Source organism: Ovis canadensis, chromosome 7 (genome assembly GCF_042477335.2).
Source record: "Ovis canadensis isolate MfBH-ARS-UI-01 breed Bighorn chromosome 7, ARS-UI_OviCan_v2, whole genome shotgun sequence".
Taxonomy (NCBI): Eukaryota; Metazoa; Chordata; class Mammalia; order Artiodactyla; family Bovidae; genus Ovis; species Ovis canadensis.
In genome coordinates this window covers 23,154,670-23,173,765 of record NC_091251.1, presented here as the reverse complement: position 1 = coordinate 23,173,765, position 19,096 = coordinate 23,154,670, and the positions used below count along the sequence as shown (strand labels likewise).

At 41.5% G+C, this 19,096-nt stretch overlaps 2 protein-coding genes and 1 non-coding gene across 35 annotated transcripts in view; 1 reads left to right on the top strand and 2 right to left on the bottom strand.

Moving 5' to 3' along the window:
* Positions 1 to 14,001, bottom strand: part of CMYA5 (cardiomyopathy associated 5) — a 99,137-nt gene extending 85,136 nt beyond the window's left edge. For all 4 annotated transcript variants that reach the window (XR_011258420.1, XR_011258422.1, XR_011258421.1 and 1 more), the window contains exon 1: positions 13,230 to 14,001. Coding sequence is in view for 1 of the 4 variants with exons in the window: in XM_069597558.1 (XP_069453659.1) it covers positions 13,230 to 13,378 (149 nt within the window). In the remaining 3 variants the exon portion in view is untranslated. The remainder of the gene's footprint in view (positions 1 to 13,229) is intronic.
* Positions 7,565 to 7,636, top strand: TRNAC-ACA (transfer RNA cysteine (anticodon ACA)). Its single transcript has one exon. It is a non-coding gene; the product is annotated as a tRNA-Cys (tRNA).
* Positions 14,002 to 15,962: 1,961 nt separating the features above from the next.
* The window catches only part of TENT2 (terminal nucleotidyltransferase 2), a 63,933-nt gene continuing 60,799 nt past the window's right edge, over positions 15,963 to 19,096 (bottom strand). For all 30 annotated transcript variants that reach the window (XM_069597572.1, XM_069597582.1, XM_069597576.1 and 27 more), the window contains one exon: positions 15,963 to 17,394. In XM_069597572.1, coding sequence (XP_069453673.1) covers positions 17,320 to 17,394 — 75 coding nt within the window. In that variant the 3' untranslated portion in view covers positions 15,963 to 17,319. The remainder of the gene's footprint in view (positions 17,395 to 19,096) is intronic.

Sequence of the window (19,096 nt, the reverse complement as noted above, 5' to 3'; positions counted from 1 at the left end):
AACCTAGATAGCATATTAAAAAGCAGAGACATTACTTTGCCAACAAAGGTCGGTCTAGTCAAGGCTATGGTTTTTCCAGTGGTCATGTATGGATGTGAGAGTTGGACTGTAAAGAAAGCTGAGTGCTGAAGAATTGATGCTTTTGAACTGCGGTGTTGGATAAGACTCTTGAGAGTCCCTTGGATTGCAAGGAGATCCAACCAGTCCATCCTAAAGCAGATCAGTCCTGGGAGTTCACTGGAAGGACTGATGTTGAAGCTGAAACTTCAATCCTTTGGCCACCTGATGCAAAGAGCTGACTCATTTGAAAAGTCCCTGATGCTGGGAAAGATTGAGGGCAGGAGGAGAAGGGGACAACAGAGGATGAGATGGTTGGATGGCATCACCAACTCAATGGACATGGGTTTGGGTGGACTCCGGGAGTTGGTGATGGACAGGGAGGCCTGGCGTGCTGCAGTTGATGGGGTTGCAAAGAGTCAGACACGACGGAGCGACTGAACTGAACTGAAGCAGGTATGAAGTAGTACCTTACTGTGGTTCTGGTTTATATTTCCCTGATAGCTAATGACAGTGAGCATCTGTCCATGTGCTTATTGGACATTTGTATATCTTCCTTGGAGAAGTGTTGATTCAGATCCTTTGCCCATATTAAAGCTGGATTATTTGTCTTTTTTATAATTATGTTGTATAGTTCACTGGATCAGTTTTAAGGCACGGTTTGATAGGTTGTTCCTGACTGCCTAAACCTACTTTTTCCACAGTTCTCATGATTCTGTGAGCTACCAATATTCTTCGAATAAAACCATTTTCTCCTTAAATCTGTCACAGGTAGTTTCTATTGCAACTGAAAACCCTGACTGACAGATTCTAAAACCCAAAGCAGCACCTTCACCTAGAGAAAATCACTTACTTAAGGCTCTGCTTACGTAAGGCACTTGTTCAGTGGCAGTATTGTTACTAAAGCTTGGGTTTCTGAATTCATGATTTTAAATTCTTAAACTATGCAAACTCAGTTCCACAGCAATTTAGGGGATTGACAAGTGGAAACTTTAGCAGGCTGAGCAGCAAGTAGGAATTGGAGCAAAGAGAAACAGAATAACCTTAAGAAGTGGCTGCCATTTCTTGCCATTTTCCTCCAAGATAAAATGGAGGTTGTTGAATATTGTAAGTTATTCAGATGATAAGGCCCTGACTGATGCTGGCAGTCCTCTGCCTTGGTCCTGCATCTCCCTGTCAACAATCTGGGTTGCTATCCAGGGATTCCATGAGGATTTTCCTTCAAAGCATCAATATGTAAATAAAATTAGAGTCCTGATCCTATCAACCTGAAATAGGAGGGAAGAGGGCAGGGCACAATCTTTAAAAGAATGACATAACCCTTGAGGATGCAACATAAACTGGTTATACACAATTAGGTCCAAGATGGAGAAAGACTCGACTCCCAGTAGATGTTGAGTCTCATTATATGCTCATTGTAATACATTAACACATTAAATGACACACTCATCAATGCCATGGCAGTTTCAAGGCTGACCATAAAAGGCCAAAGAGAGGATGGTGGCCCAAATCCTGGAAATCTCCACCCCTTCTCCAAGATAGCTAGAATAATCCTCCCACTCATTAGCCTATGAAATTACCCAACCCCCCAAAACCAACCACCCCATATCTCACCTTTGAGATGCACTGCATTCTGTCTATGGGCTGTGTATCTCTCTAAATGAATCTACTTCTTACCTATTACTTTGTGTCTTGATGAATTACTTCTGTACTGAGAGAAAGACCCTGAACTTCAGCAAGTCCTGAGACCAAGTGTGTGATGTCAACGAAAGACAGGGGTTCAAATCCCAATCTGAGTTTTGGCTGCATTTCAGTCCCTACCCACATGTTCAAGCCCCAATGTGAGTTGCAGTTTCAGGCCAACTGAACTACACATTTGGTTATCAGGCAATTTTCGTTCAGGTATCAACACTGCTAACTTTGTGTATGCTTTCTCCTCATCCCCATGCCTCTCTTGTATCCTGGAATCTCTAAGGAGTTAAGGAAATAAGAGTATCACTCCCTCTCAGGGCCGCAAGTGCTCTGAGGCTGCGAGTTTGGAGAAAGCTGCCCTTGCAGCTATCCCCTCAGCTCTCTCCGCTGAGCAGGACAGACAGGGGCACAGCCACAGTGCCAGCGTGCCTGCAGCGCCCCTCACTCCTCTTCCAAGCGCTCCCTTTCCCCTTCCTGTCCCCTCTTCTCTCAGGACAGTCTATTAGATTCCACATTTGAAGGGATTTGTCCCGAAGGGAATTCAACCTAAAATAGACGCTGAACATGTATAATATCATACAAGAAATGAATTGCCAGCCCAGGTTCGATGCAGGATACAGGATGCTCGGGGCGGGTGCACTGGGATGACCCAGAGGGATGGTACGGGGAGGGAGGTGGGGGGTTCAGGATGGGGAACACGTGTACACCCGTGGTGGATTCATGTTGATGTATGGCAAAACCAACCCAATATTGTAAAGTAATTAGCTTCCAATTAAAATAAATAAATTTAAGTTAAAAAAATTTTTAAATATGAAAAATCAAATAGATGCTGATAGGTTTAAACTATCAACTTTCTCAAAGTCATTTGCATTTCCACACCATTAACCTCTCCTATTGACTTTCATTTTCCAAATTCAAAGCCCACTCTCAGTTCTCATTCTCCAAGCCCCTGTTTTGTCACCTAAGAATCTAAGTGGTATCCATCTGAGAGGAGGAAACCTGAGATCCTGGAGTATAACATTTTGTTGTGCAATCCCTCGCCTAACCACCGTTTCTTAAGCACCTACTGTGTGCCTGACACCTTGCTCAAGCTGCTGGGGATGCAGCAGAGAAGAGAAGCAAGACCCTGCCCTCATGCAGTTCCCACTCCAGAGGGAGCAAAACGAACAAATATACAAAAACGCACCATTCAGACAGTGATCGGTGCCATGAAGAGCAATGCTGAACAGTGAACGACGGGATAGCGAAGACAGGAAGACAGCCCGCTGGGCAGGCTGTCTAGCGTGCAAGCCTCTTGAAGAAAGTGGCATTTGTGCTGAAATGGATCTGGGGAAGAAGGGTCCCAGGAAGAGAAAACAGCAAGTTCCCGGAGGCAGGAACAGTCTTAGCACAGCACACAGGACGTTCAGAAAGAAGCCAGCGTGGCTGGAATGCAGTGAACACAGAGGAAGGGTACAGATGAGCCAAGAAGTGAGCAAGCCAGGTAAGGCTTTGGGAGCTATGGGGTTCCAAGAAAGGCTATCTTGCCCCAAGTCACACGATTGATAAATGGCAGAGCCAGAAATATAAACCAGGTCTTTTCAATCATATCAAGTGTTTTTGCATTGTAATCTGGGTTATGCCCAAAACGGTGCTGGATGAAGAGAGAAGTTACTGAAGTCCTTCATGGAGATCCCAAAACTCTAAGAAGAGACAGACTGTTGTCTCACTCTCTATCCTCATTCTCACTTGAAAAAAACAAAAAATACTAAACTTGAAAATTTCAGAGTGTATCATGCTAAATCAAATGCAGATTCTGTCTTTTAAACAGAGACTCTGAATTGTATAGATATTATAAGTAAACGTCTACTGAACATTTATCATACGATCCCAGAGAGCATGCAGCAAAGTTATTTTGGTCTTGCTATGTTTGACCTTACGAAAATTCAAGCACACAGTATCGCCTAACAGCTATTTTTAAACGTAAGTCCTACTCTCCCTATTACATATTAGGAAACTTAAACTAGCTGAGGTGCTAGTTAGGATTAGCTACTACATAGATTATCTGGGGCTTTCTTTCATGCTTTGCTTATAAAAGGAGAAATAAATTGAAATAAATATTTTTTAAAAGTAAATTTATACACGAATAAAAAAAAAAGAAACTGGCTAATACAAACAGATGTGTGTATATTCTTGAGATGAGCACTGAGCTCACGAGAGCTCCAGCACTGGCTCTGGCAATAGACTAGGGTCATAATCCTAGGATACTTATTAGCCATCTGACGTTAGGTAAATTACTCAAGATTCCCTTTTCTGGTCCATCAAATGGGGGTGAAAACAATACCTCTATCGCAGAGCTACTGTGGAAATAACCCAAACTAACAAGTGACCGTGCGGGGAATAGGCTGTCTCGTCCTCGAGTTGACGCTGGTTTCCCTTCCTTCTCTGGGTCTCTTGTTCACTCATCAGAAACATAAACAGGTCAGGGAAATGGTGCTAAAGTCCTGTCTAGCATAAGTATCAGCAGCTAGGCTTTCCTACAATATTTGGACCTCAGGGCAATGACGCCTTCTGCTGTAGGGAGATAAGAGAAGTTGCTAGCAAGATGACTTGGAGACTGATGGAAAACTCCCAGGGAAATAAGCAAGGAGGCTTCAGAGACAAGGACTTGAAGGACCAGTATCCTATCAGAATCCTGCCTCTGCTCTCCAGGCCCAATTCATTTTACCAACACATTCACTTCAACAAATTACTTGCGAAATTATTTGTTTAATGTCTGCCCTCTCCAGAGACTAAACTCTAAAGGTTAGGGACTCCGTTTTCTTCACTCTTCCAGTTGTTGCCATTGGTGCTGTTGTCCAGTCACTAAGTCACGTCTGACTCTCTGTACCCCATGGACTGCAGCTCGCCAGGCTTCCTGGTGCTTCACTACCTCCGTGAGTTTGCTCAGATCTGAGTTTTCTCAGATTCATGTCCATTGAATCGGTGAAGCCATCCAACCATCTCATCCTCTGTCGTCCCCTTCTCCTGCCTTCACTCTTCCCCAGCATCAGGGTCTTTTCCAATGAGCCAGTTCTTCACATCGGGGGGCCAAAGTATTGGAGTTTCAGCTTCAGCATCAGTCCTTCCAATGAATATTCAGCGTTGCTTTCCTTTATGATCAACTGGTTTGATCTCCTTGCCGTCCAAGGGACTCTCATGAGTCTTCTCCAACACCATTCCAGGTCTAATTTACTTTGCTTTGCACACAATAGGCCCTCAAAAATTATTTGTTGAATGAACGAGCCTTTTCTTACAGTAGATACGTTTCTGAAAGTCAAGGCGCCTCAAATTTGGCAAAGCTACACTGTGGCATTGCTCCTCCTGCGCCCATTTTGTTCCAAGTGTCCTAAAGGGGCCTTAAACTGATAACAACCTCCTCATGCAAGAACATACCCTGGAGACAATCCTCAGAGTAAATTTCTGATATGACTTTCCCAACAGTTCTTGTGATTAATCATCACCCCCTCCTTCCAGGGCCTTCTCCTTTATGCACACCTTAGAAAAGACCCCTGTGAAGTTCACCAAAGTCCCACTCATTTCAGTTTAAATTGACAGCTCCAACCTTGGCCCAAGAACCCACACCATTCTATTCATAGACCTAATAAAGGCTTGTATCTCAGATTCTGCCTCTCTCTCTACCTTGACCTCCCCATGTGGTCCCTTGAGGCATGCCGTGCACTCCTTCATGACTTGATTTCTCTTGCAGTTTTTTGCTGAACTGCTGCTCACCATCCAGCACTCTATGTTTCTCTTAATAAATGTCAATTTTACAAATTCATAATAGGAGGAAATTAATTTCATTTACAACTCAACAATTTTAAGTGTCCTAGTGAACTCAGCCAATAAGAAGAAATTTGTGATCAATGAAACTTTCGGTTTAGCTGTGTGTTTTTTTTTTTTTTTTTGTAAAGAGAAGTTTACCCAAACTAAGAAAACATAGTAGTGGCTCCATGAGAGGGCTTTGAGTGTTTAGAGTTTGGCAGCATCAATTAATCTTCCCATATATCTTAGACTTTATCAGACCAGGACATGGAATTTTGGAACTGAGTACATTCCAGTTGCCTTAATAGAGGACTTTACTCTGGGCAAAGAGTAAAGCCTATTCTTATCCGTCCATCTATGATCTGGCTCAAAGGTTAGTCTGGGGAGGTTTCCCAACAGGTCACAGAAGGGGGAAATGATAACCACAGACATCCTAATTGAACAATCCTTGGTACTTGTCACTGTCCCCTCCAAGCTATTGTGTTTCCAGAGTCCCTGGCTATTGTCAGTGGAAAAGTGAATGATCAGCAAGTAATGAAAGTCTATCTAATCTAACAGGTTCAACATCCCAACTAAATGTGCTTCTTGAGGGAGTCTGGATGACTTGCATTCACCTACTCATCCATTCACTCATTTATTCATAATGTTAACTTATTAATTCAACAAATATTCCCAGTCCTGAAGATCCTAAGTGATTCTGGATGAAGAAAAGAAAGCTGAGACAGAGCAGGAATTAGCACAAGAGCAGAACCAGGAACTAAAGGATATGTAATCACACATTGTGTCTGGAATATCTTTCTGCCTAGCTTCAGGATCACCTGGGCAGAATCTTTCTACATTTCATCTTAAGAAGAATATATGTCTTTTCTCTATTCATTTGTTAATGCCCTTAGTGTAGTGCTTATGACATTATGTTGGCATTAACTGCTTCTCCTCACCAGGCTGTGAGCTTCTTTGGAAGGAATTGTGCCATCCAATCACTTAGGTCCCTCATGCGTATCATAGGGCCAAGCATATAGAATTTGTTATCAATGAACAGTTCTCTGGATTCCCGGTGAAGTTAGTGGGTTTCTAGGTATTGCCCAGTTCATTCTTGTCCAGTATGGTATTCATTAGCCATCTGTGGCTCCTGATCACTTGAAATGTCGCTCTGGGGGTGGGGGATTTGGAGGGGCAAGAATTGAGATGTGCTATAAATGTTAAACACACATTTCAGGAATTTGCATACAAAAAAAAACCCATTAAGAGTTTTTATATTGATTACATGTTGAAATGATAATACTTTAGATATTGAGTTAAATAAACATTAAAATTAATTTTACCTTTTTCTTTTTACTTTTTAATATAAATTTAAATTAAAAATTTTAAATTATACATGTGGTTCACATTATAGTGATTTTATTATCCAACAGAAATATTGGATTCTCTAAGTTTTGGAGTAGGAAGGAAGGGAGATTTGGTTACACTGTCTGATATGAGTCAAGGCTTTCATTGAGCCTATGTCCAGAATATGCCAGGAAGATAAGACACCTTTTATTTTTTTCGGGCAAGTTCTATCAGTTAATGTGCTACATTTTAGTAGATTTGCTGTTTCAAAGGAAAAGAAAAATCCAGCTCTTTCTGTAGTCCCCTATATTAAGTCAAAGTGTCCCCAAGGGCATGTAATACCCGTGCAGCCAACACTTAAATAGCTCTTCAATTCCTGGCTTCAAGAGCCTCTGTTTTATCTTCTCTCCTCCCTCAGTCTCTGGCATCCTAAGCAGTCACCCGTCCCGTCTCAGCCCTTTCCACTGACCTCAAAAGAGGGCTATCTCAAATAACACCCTTGTCAAAACACCTAGGTAAGCACAGCAGTGGGAGACATCATATAAACAGATACATGGCAACGGAGTGCTCCACACTGATAAAACCATTTACAAACTCGCCTCACCTTCCGATAGGGTTGTTTCTTATAATGACTAATTCAACATAAATGTCACTAATAATTTAAATTCTATCAGCTTTGCAGACCTTTTTAAACAGGCACTAAGCTTCCCTGGTGGCTCAGATGGTAAAGCGTTTGCCTACAATGCAGGAGACCCGGGTTCGATCCCTGGGTTGGGAAGATCCCAGGGAGAAGGAAATGGCAACCCACTCCAGTATTCTTGCCTGGAGAATTCCATGGACCAAGGAGCCTGGTGGGCTACAGTCCATGGGGTTGCAAAGAGTCGGACACGACTGGGCAACTTCACTTCACTTCAAGCTGAAAATGAAGGTAATTTTTAAGTTTTGGGTACTGCTACAACAAAAATCCTCTGTGCTTAAATACAGAAATTAAAACTAACCAACAGAAAAGATCCAAAACAAAAATTCTGAAAAACGTCCAAGTGATCTATGAAAGTGTTAGTCACTTAGTCGTGTCCAATTCTTTGCGACCCCATGGAATGTAGCGTGCTAGGTTCCTCTGTCCATAAGATTTCCCAGGCTAGAATATTGGAGTAGGTTGCCATCCCCTTCTCCAGGGGATCTTCCTAACCCAGGGATCAAACCTGGGTCTCCTGCATTGCAAGCGGATTCTTTACCATCTGAGCCACAAGGGAAGCCCCACTGATCTGTGAGAAAGACCGAAAGCCAGGCTTCGTCAGACTACAAAAATACAAAAATCATAAATGTCTATGTACATATCTCCCTCCACACTGGAGACCATAAACTTCGAACATTTAGTATAGCATTTGGCACCCAGCAAGTGTTCAGTGAGTATATGAATATATAGAGATGCTTACTATTTAATGGGATAATGCCCTCCCTATGTTTTTCTTTTCTGCACCGAGCGGTATGGTAGGCAGAACCCAGCTTCCTGTTTCACTCAGAACAAAATCTGAAGACCTTACCATGGCCTATAAAGTCCTCCATGATTTGCAACCCCACCACCTTTTAGGCTCATTTCCCATCACTCTCCCCATATATATCTGCCCCAGCAACCTGACCTCCCTGTGTTCCTCGAACAAGCCGCAAACATCCCTGCCCCGTGCCCTTGCACCAGCTCTCCTCTTTGACTAGAATACTCATTCTTCAGTCTCTACTCAAATGTCACCTCCTCGCAGAGGCCTTCTTCACCCCCTGATCCAAAATAGCACAGCCCTTCTCTGCTGTATCTGTCCTCCTATCACTTAATGCCACCTGACATACCACATATTTGTTTATTTGTCTCCCCAACCTGGAAAGCCACTCCCAGGAGGGCAGGGACTTACTTGGTTCCTTTTGTTCACTACTGTATCCTCTGTGCCTGGTAAGTGCCTGGCACATAATAGGAGTTCAATGTATAGTCGTTGAATGAATAAACAGATGAACACCGGAGTCTAAACACCTGGATCGAGTCCTAATTCTGTGGCTGAAAAGTTATGTGACTTCAAACAAATATTCCCTGACAGTTTCTGAGTGTAAAAGGAATGGTTGGGAAAAGATGTTTCTATAGCCTCTCCTAGCTCTCAAATCCTGCAGGCTTTATAGAGATGCTTTCAACATACAAATTTTGTATGAAGTGTTAGCAATATGAAAATCTTTTTCTAACACTCACAATCAATGAGCCCTCTGGGCACTTCATTATGATTTGAAGATGCTGCTAAAAGGCCTGGGATGAAGCCCTTCCTGATCCCTGTAGGCAAGACAGACCCCAGGACTTCCCACCTACTCCGAGGTATTTCATACAGACCTTTGTTCTTTAAATTTCATTTAACAGTTAATGACATAATTATGTTCATCTGTTTCTCCACCTTGAGGACAGTAATGTAATTTTAGCAATGACTGTATCCCCATCATGGTCCATGGCTATAACTAGGCATTCCATGAATGTTTAGCGAATGAATGAATACAGGAAAGCCAAGTGGAACAGGACCATTTCTCATACTGAAAATAGAGATACCTATCTCCCCTCATTGATGAATGGTGGAGAGAAGGTACCTTTACTGCCAATAATGATTCTACAACTTACCGGGAACCTACTAAAGGCAAAGCACTCTTACACATGTCCATATAGCTTATTTAATTCTATGACTTTATGAATTGTCACTAATTAGGAATTATCACTAATTACCCCTTTGCATACATCTGTAAAATTATCCTGTTTTACAGATGAGAAATACGGTGCTCAGAGAGGATAGAGAATTTGCCCATGATGGAATGGCAAAACTGAGTTTCCACTCAGGCTTCTCCCTGCCAACAATATTCGTATCACTGAATGATACATCAGAAAGATAACTCTCTGATCCAGTATAAGTACTAGTGTTTGTAATGGTTATCTTTTTTTACTTTAAAATTAAAGGTGATCCCCCCCCCCCCGCCCCCCGCCCAGGATTCAAAGGTGGCTATAGATAATTCTACATATTATTCCTGGAAGGACAAAGAAAAGATACACAATCAGATGATGCTTTGTATCTTTCAAATTTTAAAAAGTGAAGTTTTTTGTCTAATAATAAAGTGCACTATCTGTTCATTACAGAAACAACAAAAAATATAGGTAAAAACAAAAGTTTAGTTGACATTATCTCATGACTCAGAGACAAGCACTACTAACTTTTTTTAACCTTAAGGTTAATAAGTTACTATAACCTTTATTATGCTATTATGTTAACCTTTACTAACCCTTTAAGCCTTTTTCTAATACATAATTTACTTCATAGTGAGATTCTAAATTATACAAAATTTTTTTCAAATACAATATACGTACTTGCCATAATGTTAGAACCCTTCATAAGTAACATTTTAAAAATGGCTGAATAATTCCACAACAAAGAGATGCCATAATCAATCATTCTGTTATTATTTAAGCTATTTCCATTCAGTTACTTTCATGTAACTCTCAATTTAAATAAATCCGTTTGCAATTCATCTTCTGCGAATAGTTCTGATCGCTTAACGAAATGCAATGTTTCCATTCAAGAAGAGAAAAACTTACACTGTTATTCCAAAAGAAGAGATCTTTCCTTTTCCTCTAATAATCTTTTCACATAAAAGCTAGTTGGAGCCATTCAAGTTTCCTTACTGCAAGGAAGTGCCTCTCCTCCAAAAGAAGGAAGGTGGTAGACGTCTAACAGTGGCTGACAGCAAACAGGCCCAGCATTTTCCTGCCTTATTCCTCAGTAAATAGGTAAAGCCTCAGTCTTCTCACATGTAGCAGGGCAGTTACCTCTCAGTGTGGCTGGGAGGGTTTAAAATGAGAAAACAGGGACTTCTTGGTGGTCCAGCGGCTGGCACTCCACAGTCCCAGAGCAAGGGGCCGGTGTTCAATCCCTGGTCAGGGAACTAGGTCCCACATGCCACAACCAAGACCTGGCACAGCCAAATAGGTGGATTAATTAATTAAATAAAACATTTTTAAAAATAGGTAAAGTAAATGAGAAAGCATATGCAAACACCTAGCACCTAGCCTGATAAAGAGTAAGGGATGCTTCTCTTAATTGTAAAACTTCAATGGAGGAGCTGAGAGGAAGACTGTCTCCTTATTCTTGCCATAAATTAGAGAATATTCCAAGCTCTCAATTCTAGTCTCAGAAGAAAGAAGAACTTTAGGCCGTATTTGTAAACTCATGCCCACCAAAATGGTTTGGGTTTTGATCACACTTCAAGGCAGAAGAAATTAGGGATTCCCAATTCCCAGGAGTTCCTCCTGCCTGACGTCTCTCTCCTGAAAGGAGTGACAGCTGCCACTTCCATACCCCTCGCCCCCTCCGTGGAGCAACCCCTACACATCTCCTTTCTCTCTGCTTCTGCCTCTCTGATCTGAGCCCTCCCCTAACCCAACCTTTCAATCTGCCAGTCAGTCTCATTTCTCAATAATACCACTCTGTTCTCCTAAATCCTGTTCAGTTTACTGATTTCTTGTACATCATCAAATCCAAAAAATTTTTTAATGGGATGTTTTTTAAGACCTCCACCATCACCTACCTCTTCCCTCATGCTTCCCTCCACTCTACTCATTCTGTTTGGCTTGGTGTCCACCTTACCATATGTAGTCACAGCAGGCTGAAGCTTACTGTGGATAAATCAAATCTTCACCTGAAGATCCTGATCTCTGTCAAAAGGCAACGCAACACCAAAGTGGTACTCTGAACTGCTGTCAGCTGCTCACATTTTAATTTTTTTTTTGGGGGGGGGGATGCTATGTGCATCAAATGGCATGTGGGATCTTGTTCCCTGACCGGGGATTAAACCTGCACCCCCTGCAGTGGAGTCTTAACCACTGGACCAGCAGGGAAGTCCCAGCTGCTCACTTTTTCATTTAAACAAGTTTTGAGATTCTCTGCGGGCAAATTTTGGTTGGGCAAGGATAGGGGGAGCCTGGACACCACTAAAGGAAAAGGGCTATCAAAGCTAGGATTGACCAACGTTCCTTCCCAGTACAGCCCAGGAACCACACATCCCTCCTGCTCCACCTCCCAGATGCCTTCTCTTCTGCTGCTCCTTCCTGCACCTCTTGCCCATTCTCCAGGGCCCACGTCATGCCTACTACTTTGGAAGGCAGTCACAGACCTACACACTCTTCTGACCTTCCACAGCACCCTGGGCTGTCCTTCCTACGGCTCTCACGTATCTAGGACGTCGCCTCATGGGCCCCATATTGTTTCCTAACTTCTTCCAGAAAGTCTTTAAGGGCAGGGACTGGGCCTGCTCCCCACTTAGTAAACATGCAACCGACATTCCAGACTTATCTGAGGGACTCTTCACCCTCAGCAGCGCCACGCTGCAGGCGATTTCAGCTCCAGCGCTGCTGGTCTCCGTTGGGAGCACTTTTCCCTTTGGGGGACATGGGCTCTCTGCAGTGATGCATATCCACCTGTCACCTATCAAACCATTTACTGAAATAACAGATTTAGGAAGCGACAGGACTGACTGATAAACCAAAAATCAAACAAATGAAAACCCTAAAACTAAAAACAATAAAACCCCATACTCAAAGAGAACAAGGAAGAATAAAACCAAATTCAAATCAAGGAGAGATGATTCCTGCTATTGTCATTTTAGAAGCTACAAGAAAGAAGGCAGGGAGATGGAAATAGAGGGAGACATATCTGTATATAGTATTTCCTAATTGTGTTCACGTGTGTTGAAATGTTTGCGACCAAAAAATCAAACAACAACAAAAAGAAACAGTATTTTAATAGCAGGGGTGACAAAAATTCAAACTTCTTTTCTCCAGAGAATATATGGGCCTTTGTACCAAAACGAAGCCGTCTTCTAGCAACTTAGGCCAGCACTAGACATTCACGAGAGCTCCAGTCGGTCAAAGTTTCCGGAAAAGCCTTCTCCGCCTCCCCCCCACCCCACACTCTCTTCTGCTCTAGCTCAGGCTTTAAAGATTGTTCCTAGGCTTTGGGACAAATACAAACGTTTCTGCACAACTGTGCAGTGAGGCAGGACCCAAGTAAATCCCCGGGAATAAACAAGAGCGGCACGTCACAAGGAGCTGGCTGGGGTGAGGGTTCGGGAATGAAGGAGGAGGGGTGGGGAGGGATGAACTCGGCGCTGCAGGCGCGCCTGTCACTCCAGCTGACAGCGAGCACCTTCAAGCTCTTCACAAGGCAGCGCCCCCGGAGAAGGAGCGTTTAGCTCGAGGGAAACGAACGCGGGCGCCCAAGAGGGAGCAGGGTGCGGCGCCGGCCCGCGCAGCGCCTGCCCGCCCCCGGCGGCCGCCCCCCGGGCCTGAGCGAGGGCCCGCGTACCTGGCGTCCGGCTCCGACTCCGACTCCGACTCCACGGCCGACTCGTCCTCCTCGCCCCCCGACTGCTCCTCGGCGTCCGGCGCCCGGATCTCCTCCTCGTCGGCGCCGAGGGCGCTCTCCGCGGCCTGGCTGCCGTCGCTGCTCGCCATCGCGCCCGCCGGGCCGGAGCTGGAGCCGGAGCCGCCCGCGCCGCGCCTGCTGTTCTCGCTCTGACGGCGCCTCCGGCCCGGCGCGGCGGCTCGGGTTCCCTCCCGGGGGCGGGTGGGCCCCGCGACTTTAAATAGAAGGCGTCAAGAGGTTTCGCCACCGAGCTGGGCCCGGGCTCGGCTTCTGTCTTGCCCGGCGTCTGCCAGTTTCCCCGGCCCTCCCCGCCCCAGTCCAGGCAGCTTCCTGGCGGGCCTTTGGGCACCCGGCCCCTGCCTCTGCTCTAGAGTGGGTTCGGTAGGCTTTGGGTTTGAGGCCGAGCTGAGCTACTCAGTGGCCCTTATCCCAACTTAACTATTCTCTTACAGAGCAGAGCACTTCCTACTAGTTCAGGCACTCGTAATTATGCCCCGCCAGCTCTGCTGCGGTAGGTTTGACTGCTGCTGGTTTGGCTCCGATGCCTACCTAGCTTGTTCAAGGTCTCCGTGCTAGCAAAGCGACCGAATGGGAGACAAAGTCTGCCCATTTCAAACGCCCAGTTTTGAACCCTTGTCTCCTTTTTTATTTGCAAATCAATAAACTGTGTGTTCTCTTTCTCAGTGACCCCTGGATTATTCAGATAGGAAACTTTTATCTCCACAAATCTTAAACTATGAAGAGGAATAATTTCCCCTACATTGGCCAAAGTCTGTTTTGTCTGAAATTCAACCCAAAGGCCCAGATCATCACATGCCCATGCTTAAGAGACTTCAATGGCTTTCCACTGCTCTAGGACTAAAGCCCAAGCTCCTTGGGAAGATAAAGGCTAACAACTCACATCATAGCTGCCTTCTCTCCTCTTTAGAAGTCAGGAGTTCCACCATATATCAAGTCACACCGTCCTGTCTTTATTTACAAATTCCTCTCCCCTGAAACTTTCTTCCCGCCTTTATTTACCTGTATACTCATCATTCAAGACTATACCCTTCTCTGGAATCCCCCACTTAAGTTCAATATTCCTGCTTCAAGTTCCCACATTATCCTATATTCAGATTGTTGTGTGTCTCTTTCTTCCACTAGACCATAAGTTTGTTACTCATCTTTGTCCCACTATCCCCATTTCTCACAAGCATGGACGCTTAGCAAAGTACTTAGCACATATTAGGTGCTTAATCACTGTCCCCTGCACTGAAGAGACCAGGACCAAGACCAGCTATGTACAAGTAGAGATATCTTTACATATTTTTTTTCATAAGGATGATTTTATGGCTAGAAGAGCTAACACTGATTTTTAATTACAGCAAATTCTATTCATAAGAGTTGTTAACTATGATAAATGTAAATTAGGCAGCATTCCCCACTAACATGAGCTTGTGTGTGTGCATTAGGTCTGTGAGCAAAAGACCTGCAGCTAGTTGAGATGCAGTTCGGAAGCATCAGCTAGGGGCCATGTGAGGGAAGACAGCAAGTCCAGTCTTCCAGCGTTCACTAAATCAGGTTTAACATCAGAAATATGCCTTCTCTTACATATTGCATTAGTAATCCCAAATGTCTGCTCACTAGGACAAAAAGGAACCAATTACAGCTATGGGAATCTATTAAATACTAATCAAAACCACAGGTAGTCATTGTGTACTCCCTCCATTTAACTCAAAACTTGTTAGGAACACTAACTACAGTCAACAAGATCTGTGAAGATCCTAGCTCAAACCAATCCAAAGTTTAGAACTTCAGTACAAACTGCATGTTTTAAACTTTCTAGCGCTACTTTCTTAATAATGCAAATAAACAGAAATGGCCAGATCAACATAAACAGAAAACAAAAGCGTGTATTATTCACAACACAAATATTGAAAACAATTTAAAAGCCTAAAAACTTCTCTTATGTATTGACATACCACTTATCTGACATATTTAGCAGTCACAAGTACACAACCTTAGCTTTGATTTACAACTGGGTATTGATTTACAATACCCAGTTTGTACTGATTTATAATTGGGTATAAATTTATTAACATTTTGATCTATTTGTTATAGCAATACAGCTGAAAAGCAGGAGCACTGAGACGGGGCCGCCAGTGGTCACTGAAAGCTGAGAAAAGTGTCAGTAAAGATGTCCAAGATAAATTCTGGGGTTTTACTAGGAATGTAACACTGTAGAGGGAGAATGCCCTTGACACCTGAGGGCTACACAGGATTATGGAGTACTACGACTATTATTTATTATTACCCGGAGTCATTACTAGAATATGAATTAAATCCAACACATTCTGATAAAGAAGAGTTGCACAGTATAAGATACATTTAAGAGATTCCAGAAAAAAAATTAGCTTAATTACTTCAAAAGCATTAATCACTAGTAAACTGAAAAATTCATCTGTGTGGAAAGCTTCATTCCTAGTAATGCCAGAGAAATAGGTGCTGATGTGGCTAAGTTGGCTTAACTAAGAATGAACTTGATTTTAAGATTCTCTGCATAATCTAAATAATTACACACAATAACCAGATTCAGTTCAGTTCCAGATGAGAACTACACCCTCAATCTCATCTCAGAAGTAAAGACTTTCACAGAAAAAAACAAACCCTCCCCGAAAAAAAACATATCAACAATTTTCATATATAAACTTTATTCCATTTGATCATACAAAATTTTAAACTTAAAGAAAAAAATGAAAATATGCACCTTTTACAAGTCAAAAAGCAAGTCTTAGCATTTGAATTGGTCTGCAAAAAATCCAAATACATTAGAGGTAACAAACTGTGCCACAGCAGGTCTAAAAAAAGTTGTACACAGTCCTTTTGAAAAAGTTAGAACTGTTTTTTAAGATTATTTATATTTAAATTTACAGGCACTGACCAATTTACAAATATTTACACCAAAAACAACCTTAATAAACACTGTAGCTTTTTTAGCAGCCACCACTATTTCTTCTTGTGGAAAAGAAATACTAAAAAAGAAACCTTTACAAATGCTATGCTTTTATTTATAATAATTTTATGTCTTATCTAGAACATTTTATAGTGGCTTACTACTAAAACTTCCAGTTTAGATTACAATCCTATAATTATACACAGATAAAACTCTGAATCTATCAATAGGATATAATCTCAATTTTGATCTTTCAGTTTCTGTTGCTTCATATCAGAGGAAAAATAAAAGCAGGAAAATGGGAAGTAAAGCAAAGGGCATATTGCACTAAGCTATCATAAAGCACAGACAACTTAATCTTTTTGAAATGTCTACACTGAACCAATTCTTCAAAACAATTCCCTAACTGCTGTATAATACAGAGTTAGCGCTCATATTACTAGTGCAAAATGTACTGTTGCTCAACACAAAATTTAAAGCAATCTTGAGTCCACCAAAGGCATGTGAGGTACTAATGAAATACTATTATGTACACAACCAGAGCCTCAGTCTTTCCTGATCAGTCAAGTGAGGGCTTAGGGCAACTGTCCAGTATTTCCTGCCTCTGTAGTTCTTTCAGTGAAATCAGAGATGTCATTTTGCTTCAAGTAACTGAATAATTGACTCAAACCTTCACTTCACTAGAACAGACTTAGGCAACAAACCATCTATTGAAGGTCCTACTTTAAGGATGTAGGAATCAGACCCTTTCCAAAAAAGTCCACATGTCTCTTCAGTGTTAGCATGTGGTACAATTAATTAAAGTTATAGCAAAAACCTTTTATTTGTTCAGATAATTCCCCCAAAAATATTTTATCTGATCTCCTGAAAATTCATGCCATAATATTACTAATCATCAATGTAAACATTTTCAAAAATACATCTTTAAATCAAAGGGTTTTATTAAGAAACATCATAATAAAATATGTACTCTTTATATAAGTATGTCTTCTTAAGAATAAAACATGAAAACAAGAACAATTAAAAAGAAACCACGATGAAGGTAGACAAAACGTATTATGATGTTACTACTGTTCTTTATTAAGAAATAGAGGCCAGTTATCTTTTCAGTATAGCAGCTCTTAAAGGTAGTATACTGTTCAAATCTTTTCTGTTTTTCAATCTGTGCCATGACTGGAAGAGAAAGAAAAAATCATTCTTAAAACCTAAAATATATGTGAAAGAAAGGACTGAAAGGGGAGTTATTAGAATGTTAACAGTGATTTCCCTAGGCAGTAAAATTTGGGGTGACTTTTTTTGTGTATGCTTTTAATCTCTCAAGTTTTTAACAAGGTAAAAGTATTGCTTCTGTCATCTGAAACAAAATGTTATTTAAAAACTTTACATCTGTACAGTTCGAATTCATTTATAAAGAAGTGTACACACAGGTGGTACAAAAAACAAGCAACAGACAATATTATTTATTCACAGATTTAGATGTCATTTAAAATATGAAAGTAATTAACACAAAACCGTTGGGTTTGAGAGAGCAGGGAAAGACTACTTCAATTATTTGATTGGCTTATTTTCTATCTAGAAAGCTCTGTCAATTAAAAATTGTATTTATAAAGGAGAGAGTAAATAAAGTATTTTATACAATGAATCTGGGAGAGTGAATAGAATTTTTAAGAAGAAAAAAAAGGAAAATGAAATGCTTGTTTATAAGCTAAAATTTAGGCCCACTACCAAAAAATGTGGCTGCAATCTTTGAGTTTGTTCTTACTTCAATTGTTCAACTGACTAAAAATATTGGTTTTATACCTAAACAATCACAAGTAAAGACATGTGGCGCTAGTGGTGAAGAACCCACCTGCCAAAACAAGAGACTTAAGAGATGCGGGCTCGACCCTGGGTCAGGAAGACCCCCTGGAGGAGGGCATGGCAATCTACTATAGTATTCTTGCCCGGAGAATCCCGTGGACAGAACAGCCTGGCAGACTATGGTCTACAGGGTTGCAGAGTCAGACACAACTGAAGCGACTTAGCATGCATGCAAGCACACTCATTAATAAGAATGACAATGTAGAAATGCTATTTTTGAGTTGTCAATTTAATATGATAGACAAAATATTCCCTATTTGATTCTTGGTTTGCCCTGAAGAATTCCATTTCATTTAAAATTTTCTATTCTGGTTGACAAACTGAGAGGGCCTAATTTGAAGGACAGCTTGTTAATATGATACACTTGCATTTTTAATTATCATCAAATCTACTTGGATGTCTTGATAACAAAAAAACTAAACCTCTAAAATTCCCTGATCTCTTTCTTCTGTGAAGCACTCTCTATGTCTCAAAATACATATTTCTATCAATGTGTTTTTACTCTGTATTGTTGAATTACTGGAAGCTAGGAGCCAATCTTAGCAAAATCATTGATATTTATTAAATTTATTAATTTATTAATATTTATTAAAATATTGAATTTATTAATTCATACTGTGGACTAGGGAGCTAAGGAATAAACTACAGTCTACATATATCTGACTAAACTTTATATATATAAAATGTGCACACGCACACACATTTTGTTTAATTTCTTAAAATATAAATAAAGATAAAATGGAGCTCTAGTTCCTTGTTACAATTGGGTATACAGAAGAAAAACATGGGACAGACATGGCTGTCTTCTAAAGCTACAGGTTCCCCGACATTTTAAGGAGAGAAAGGAGTCCTTTAAATTTTATTCATTCATTTTGAGAGCTTAATAAGCTCACTGTGAAAATGCTATATCCACAAAGTGAAAGCCATGTGAGTAAAAGCAGAGTCAGATCTCTGTGGAGGCAAAGTATTTCTAAATTCAAGTAATAAAGTCCCTACTGTGCCCCACTGATTGCTC